Below are 6,969 nucleotides of genomic sequence, written 5' to 3'. Positions count from 1 at the left end.
TTATTTATAACGTTTGCTACAAATAATTCCTTTATCGTTTTGCCGTATGTCCTACATTTTTTGTGTTTCACCCCATTTCACCGTTTTCATCCCCGAACTCTGCTTCTCTCAGAGAACCACTGCGCGGGTATGTATATATATATGCCTGTGCGGGCGCACCTAGTTGTACTGCTCCCAGGTTCGTGCACTTGCGTCAACTCCGGAGGATAGATACAGCATGTGCGAGAGAAGAGAAGTTGTTTTTGTTTCCGAATTGAAGCCATGCAATCGTTCAATTTTTTTTTTACTAATTATGCTTGTAAATGATGTAGAATGGTTTGAAACGAAAAAATACGAAGTTTGACCACCCCGTGTGTGTGTTTTTTTTTTCGAGGTCTTGGGGCAAATGTACCTAACCGCACGATAGTGGACAGTAACATGACGGTTACTGCCACCCTCTGTGGGGCCCTCACCCACTAAACCACTTGACCCCGGAAATTCGTCGACCCTACCTTCCCTCGCGGCACCACCGTTAAGTATTACTTCGCTAGGGAGGTCTCAGCTATGCGCTCTGCCTCATTTTTCGCCTAATGTACGTCCCCCTTCCCTACTAAGATGTTGTGCGTGGGTAGGAGGTTCCAATAGGTTCTCCGTCTATCCTGCAGCTTTGCGCTCGCGTTCCTCTCTTCTGAGCTCCTTCATGACTTTTGCCGCAAAGTTGCTCGTTGCGTCCCAAGCTGCCTGCGATGATAGCATAGTTTCCATCGGGTTCCCAGGCAAGACTTCCCTTTCCAGGGCTGATTTCCAAGTACGCCGGCTCTCACTGAAACGGGGGCATTTGAAAAATACATGTCGCGAATCTTCGTCATCTCCTGTGCAGAGCGGGCATTTCGGGGAGTCCTCATGTTTGAATTTATGAAGATAAGCCCGAAAGCACCCATGTCCCGACAGCATCTGTGTGAGATAATAATTGACATCTCCATGATTGCGATTCAGCCAGATATCCACCCGTGGGATCAGGCGATAAGTCCATCTCCCGTTGGTAGATATGTCCCAATTTAGTTTCCATCGTTGCAGACCCTTACGCCTCTCTTCCGCGCTGAGTTCTATTGCGCTCAGTGCTACCGATTTCCTTCGGGGATACAGAGATCTCCGTTCCTTGGCAGGCAAGGCGCCCTCCCTGAGGTACTCGTTGTACGCATCCAAGAACAGTCCCGGCTTCGCGCGGATGGGTGATTTCAGCGCAGAATTGGGAACTCCATCCAGCCCAGGAGCCTTGGTGTTGCCTACTCTACTGCATGCCTCCATCAATTCTTTCTCGTTTATTAGGGGAACCATCAGATCTTCTCTTCGATCAACAGTACGATGCAGCTCTGGTTGTTGCGGGAACAGCACCGTGACGATTTTCTTCATGAGTTCCGGACACGTCGGAGATGACATCGGCAGACTTTTAAGTCGCGTCATCACGACCTTGTATGGCCGGCCACACGTGTCGCTTTCCACTTCTCCAAGGAGCGCATTCCATGATTGCTTCTTGCTGCACTTTATGGCTTTGTTTAGCTTTCGTCTTGCCTTCTTGTATCGCATCTCCAACTCCTCAATATTTGGCTTCTTTCGGCCATATTGGGACGATCTCCTCACTGCGTTGCACTCCTTCTGCAAGACGGCGATGGTTGTTTTCCACCAGTAAACTGGTGGGCACCGATTGCTGGCCTATTTCCTGGGCATCGTAGCATCGCAGGCTTCAGTCATTCTCCTCATAATATCATCTGTCTTCTCTTTAGCGTTTCTGCCACTGATTGGACAGTCGTCGAAGGCAACCAGGAATGAGCTCGGATCAAATGTGCTCACTTTCCAGCTAATTGCAATGGTCTTCTTTGGCGCTGGTCCGATTCTGCTACCGGTGTGTACTTCCCAGAGTATCGCGCGATGATCACTAGCAGTGTAGATGTCGGTTACCTTCCATGAGTATTTTGTTTTGGCGAGGGCGCTGCTCACGTAGGTGAGATCCACAATTGAGCTCCTCTCTCCCTTCACGAACGTCGATTCATTGCCACTGTTCAGCAATACCACATCTAGCGACGACATTGCTTCCAGTAGAGCTTGCCCGTTCGTATTCGTCTCTTTACTTCCCCAGTCGACTGCCCAAGCATTGAAGTCCCCGGAGATTGCCACAGGAAAGTGCTGCTTCGCATCCTCGGTCAGTGTGTGCAGGAAGTCCGTGAACTCGCCAAACGTCAGGCTCGGTGAAGAGTAATAGATATAAAAGTGGATTCCTTCCAGCATAGTTACCACGAAACCAGTCTCCTCAGTATTCGCAACACTCTGGAATGGGAACTTGTCATAAGACCAGATAGCGGCCTTGCGACTTTTATCCGTCTCCCAGAGTTGGGTGTCCAGGTATCTGTATGGCTCCGAGATAATCACCAGATCTATCTTCAGCTCCCGCACCGTCTACATAAGCAGATCGTGTGCGGCCTCACAATGGTTGAGATTGAGCTGTAGTATCCGCATTACCGTTTGTTGTTCATCCTCTGGAGTGCTTCCCTGAAGATAGGGCATCTGCTGCTACCAGCGATATGAGCACAATTCTTCGTTCGATCTTTCTCGGAACACAAGGCACAACGAGCTTCCTTCTTACAGGCAGCAGCTTTGTGGCCAGCTTCTCCACCCTTTGTACAGAGCTTTGCTCGGTCCACTTCACTGTTGCACTTGATGGCGAGGGGTCCATAGTGCCAGCACTTGAAGCACTTAACCAGTCTATCCACCCTTTGGATCCGGCAGTTCACCCATCCTATGCGAATCTTACCTCGTTCGCCCACGACTTTCTTCGCGACCATTGCCGCCACCGTCACCCATGCCGTCTGGGTACCTCCAAAGGCCTTCTGCAAGGACCTGACGGCATCCAGGGGAATTCGGCAATCCACCCCAGCTGCGAGTTGCAGGACCTTGAGCACCTCCTTCTTCGTGGTCAGCTCATCAAGATCCTTAATCTCGAAGTCTTCTTGTGGTCCTTTACTAAGGACATCAGCATCATCTCCTAGGAGTTCAGCTATTGCTTTGCGTAAGCTCTCAGCTTGGTCCTGTTTGTCCTTTGCCACGATGACCAGCATATCTCCAGTGGTCGTTCTGCGGATCTTGTCAACGCAATCACGAGCCTGCTCGGAGGGTATCTGCTGCTTCACTACTTTGAGCATCTCTGAGTACTGCTGCTTATCCCTTGGGCGAACAATCAGTGCGTTTAGCCTCGCCGCTGATTTCCCCTGTTTCTTCTGCCTCTCCTTCTTTTTCGGCTGCTTCTCTGGCAGCCTCGGTTGATGCCGCTCCCTTCTACTTTTGATCTGCTCCCAGTCCGAGGACTTTGCAAGTGGATTCTCCCTCTTGCTCCGGGCGTGAGCGGCCTCCCGCTCTTCCCTTTTCTTCTTCTTGAGGTCTCTGGTGTCCGTCGGTGGTGATTCTCGTGACTTCCGTTTCATCCTGGAAGCCTTAGTTGTATCAGAGAGGGCCGAACTCTCATCTTCAAGCTCAGAATCCATCGTCGTCGCGGTGCCTTCAGAAAGCGTTCGCGTTCTCCCTAAGAATAAGGGTACCGACGTCACTGACAATGGCTTAGTCTGCCCTGTTTGCCCGCCTAGCTGCCTGAGGCGTTTGGCAGAGGTGCTTATAGAGTTCACCATCTCTCGACAATGAGCGTTGATGCTCCTCTTCTCCTTCATGTAGGTGACCAGGTCGACTACGACCTGTTCATGCCTATCCCACATTTTCTTCAATGTGACCTCGTCACTTGGCCCAGTTTTTTGAGCCACGTTATCCTGCTTTTTATCTTCGTTTTGAGTGTTTAGTTTATTATCCATCATGTTCCCACGAGTAGCTAGGGAAGTATAACTGTCCACTCCGAATAGAGCCCCGGCTGTTGAAGTGAGGCCACTGAATACACCTGGGGTGGGACCTGGTGTCCCAGGAACCACCGTTTCCGATGCCAACTACCCATAGCGCCTTCCAGAACTCGGCACGGTGAACACCTTGACATTGGGGGGAGGCTGTTGTAGCGAGCCCACCCTGCACGCCTCTTTTGGTCGTCGGGAGCTATTTTATTTCACTCCAGTCTGCTGAATCAGTAGGCTGGCCCAGTTAGGACTTCCCCTATCCCCCACCTGGGGACGCGCCGCCGTAGAAGTTGGGCTTCTCCACCAAGGTGCCCTGAAAAGGACAAGCCTCAGCTCGGCGGTGTGTGTGTGTGTGCGTATGTGTGTGTGTGTATGTGTGTGTGCATGTGTGCGTGTGTGTTTTTTTTCCTTGGTCTGTTCGGAGAATGCATTTACGCACTACCGCCTGAGGGAGGTGATCCATGGTTCCCTCCGTCAGGCGAGTGTCGGACTCGAACATACTGTCAATACCGACTAAACTCCAGTCAGACCAGTTTTCACTTACCCGATCCCCCCCGCGGACCGCCGCTAGGCATTACTTCACGGGGGGGGGACATTCGCAGTGGCTCTTCCTCTACCAAAACATTGTGCCGTACGTCCTCCTTCCTCACTGAGATGTTCTGGATGAGAAGGAGGTTCCGGTCGTTTTTCCTCTTATGCAGCATTATTTCGGCGATGCTCTTCCTCCCGTAGCGACTCCCGTTCGTGACTTTCGTCGCGAAGTCGCTCGTCGCGTCTCAGGCTGCCTTACATGACAGCATTGCTTCCACCAGGCTTCAGGCAGGATCGCTCCACCAAGTGCAGACTCCCACTCCGAGCGGCTCGTTCTGAAACGTGGGCACACAAAAAACACATGTTCCGCATCTTCATTAATTACAGTGCAAAAGGGGCATTTCGGGGAATCCTCATATTTGAATTTATGAAGATACGCCCGGAAACATCCATGGCCTGAAAGCATCTGAGTTAAGTAGTAGTTAACCTCACCATATTTACGGTTTACCCAAGCACCTACTTGAGGGATCAGGCGATACGTCCATCTCCCTTTTAGTGAGATGTCCCATTGTGCCTGCCATCTCTCCATGCTCTTACGTCTCTGTTCGACCTTCAGCTCGGCTGGCCTCAGTGAGGCCGACCCTTTCTGCTGGCACAGAGATCTTCATTCCTCCGCTAGTATCCCTATCGGTATCATTCCGGCTATGACACACACAGCATCATCGGAAACCGTGCGAAATGCGCAGGCTAAACGTAATACACTCAGTCGATAGACCAGACTCATTCTTCGTCGTGACGCCTGCGATGACAGTGCATCAGCCCAGATGGCAATGCCATACATAAGGACTGACACGATTATGGATGTCAGAAGTGCTCTTCTCGTCTGCTTGGGGCCTCCCACGTTGGGCATCAACCTTGAAAGGGGTCACCTTCCATGCACTACCCCTTGCGAGGCTACTGCTCACAAAGGTGAGGTCGATGACCGACGTCGTGGCTCCTCTCACGAAGGTTGGTTCATCTCCGTTGTTTAAGAGTACCACATCTAATACAGACATGGCCTCCAGAAGAGCTTGACCTCTCTTGTTGGTCTCCCTGCTCCCCCAATCGACAGCCCAGGCGTTGAAGTCTCCTGCTACTGCAATAGGGAAGTGCTCCTTCGCATCCTGGACAAGTCTGCCTAGGAAGGCCGTAAACTCATGCGTAAGGCTAGGCGGAGCATAACAGCTGTAGAAGAATACGTTCTCCAGATTGGCCCTAACATAGCCATCCCCGCTGACGGCAACGCTCTGGAACGGACACTGGCCCCAAGACCAAATGACGGCCTTCCTACCAATATCGGTCACCCAGGGTTTCGTTGCTAGTGTCCTGTATGGCTCAGATATAATAGCCACATCCACCTTCAGCTCTCGCATGGTCTGCTTGAGCAGATCTTGGGCAGCCTCACAATGATTGAGATTAAGCTGGAGTATCTTCATCGTCGTCGTTTGTTATCCAGTGCCTTCACTGCCGCCTTGTAGAGGGGATATTTGCTACTCCCAGCGACATGGGCAATGTTTTTTGCGCTACCTTGTCCAGTGCAGATTGCACACCTGGCTTTCTTCTAACAGTCAGGAATTTTATGACCAGCCTCTCCACATTTGGCGCAGAGTTTGGACCGGTCAACATGACTTTTACCAGCACTTGAAACACTTTGTCGGCCTGTTCGTGGCGCCAATACGGCAGTTAACCCATCCTATCCGGATCTTGCCTTTTTCTTCCAGTTTCGAGACCACGTCTGAGGTGACTCTGATAGTCGCTCTCTACGTTCCCCCATAGGCCTTTCGAAGAGACTTAATGGCGTTCATGGAGATGCTGCTATTCACACCGTCTTGTTTCTGGATAGCCTCCCAGATTTCCTCCTTCGTGGTGATCTCATCAAGATCTTTCATTTCCAGAACCACTTCTGGAGTCTTGCTTACCACCTCTGCGTCGTCCTTGAGGAGATCTGCCATGGCAGCTTATAGACGAGCTGCACTTCCAGATTTGTTCTTGTTCAGAACAATGAAGAGTGCGCCAGTCTGCGTTCTGCGTATCTTGTCTGCGCAGTCACCGGGGTCGCCAACCTCCTGCTTCACCTAGCGGAGGATTTCAGCGTAACTCTTCCCCTCTTTCGCTGTGAGGAGCAACGCATCTGGACGAGTTATAGGCCGAGCCGCTTTTTTCGGCCTTCTGTTCTTCGTGGCCTCCTGCCAGGCCTGCGGCTTCTCCGGTACCTTCCGATGGGCAGGCACCGAGTTGTCTTTCGGCTCTCGTGCCTGCTCCACCCGAGTTTCTCGGATTTCTTGAGGGGCGTCTCCTTGTTTCCGGCGTTTCTTCCGAGACTTCTTCATCTCGGCTGACGGCGGTGTAGGGGTCGGCTCCTTCTTCCTCTTCCCTCTCTTCAGGTCCCTGGATGTTGGAGTGACATCCCCTGTGGTTTTCCTCAGCACGCTCGAGTACGTGCGAATGAGCAACGGTGTTGTTTGTGAACTTTCCTCTATTACTGTGGTCGGTTCACTGACTCTTCGGAGGACTACATCCTCTATCTCCCGGA

General features: G+C 51.6%; 1 protein-coding gene across 1 annotated transcript; it reads right to left on the bottom strand.

Moving 5' to 3' along the window:
* Positions 1 to 1,692: 1,692 nt before the first annotated feature.
* LOC107046370 lies at positions 1,693 to 3,836 on the bottom strand. The gene is made up of 2 exons (XM_015268971.1): positions 2,497 to 3,836; positions 1,693 to 2,383 (listed from the first exon to the last, which is right to left on the bottom strand). The coding sequence occupies exons 1-2, from the start codon at positions 3,834 to 3,836 to the stop codon at positions 1,693 to 1,695; spliced, it is 2,031 nt and encodes a 676-aa protein (XP_015124457.1).
* Between the last annotated feature and the right edge of the window lie 3,133 nt (positions 3,837 to 6,969).

This window comes from Diachasma alloeum, unplaced genomic scaffold, assembly GCF_001412515.2.
Source record: "Diachasma alloeum isolate Michigan unplaced genomic scaffold, Dall2.0 Dall_scaffold_01343, whole genome shotgun sequence".
NCBI lineage: Eukaryota > Metazoa > Arthropoda > Insecta > Hymenoptera > Braconidae > Diachasma > Diachasma alloeum.
The sequence above is the reverse complement of the archived record's forward strand: the minus strand, read 5'-3'. Positions and strand labels throughout refer to the sequence as shown.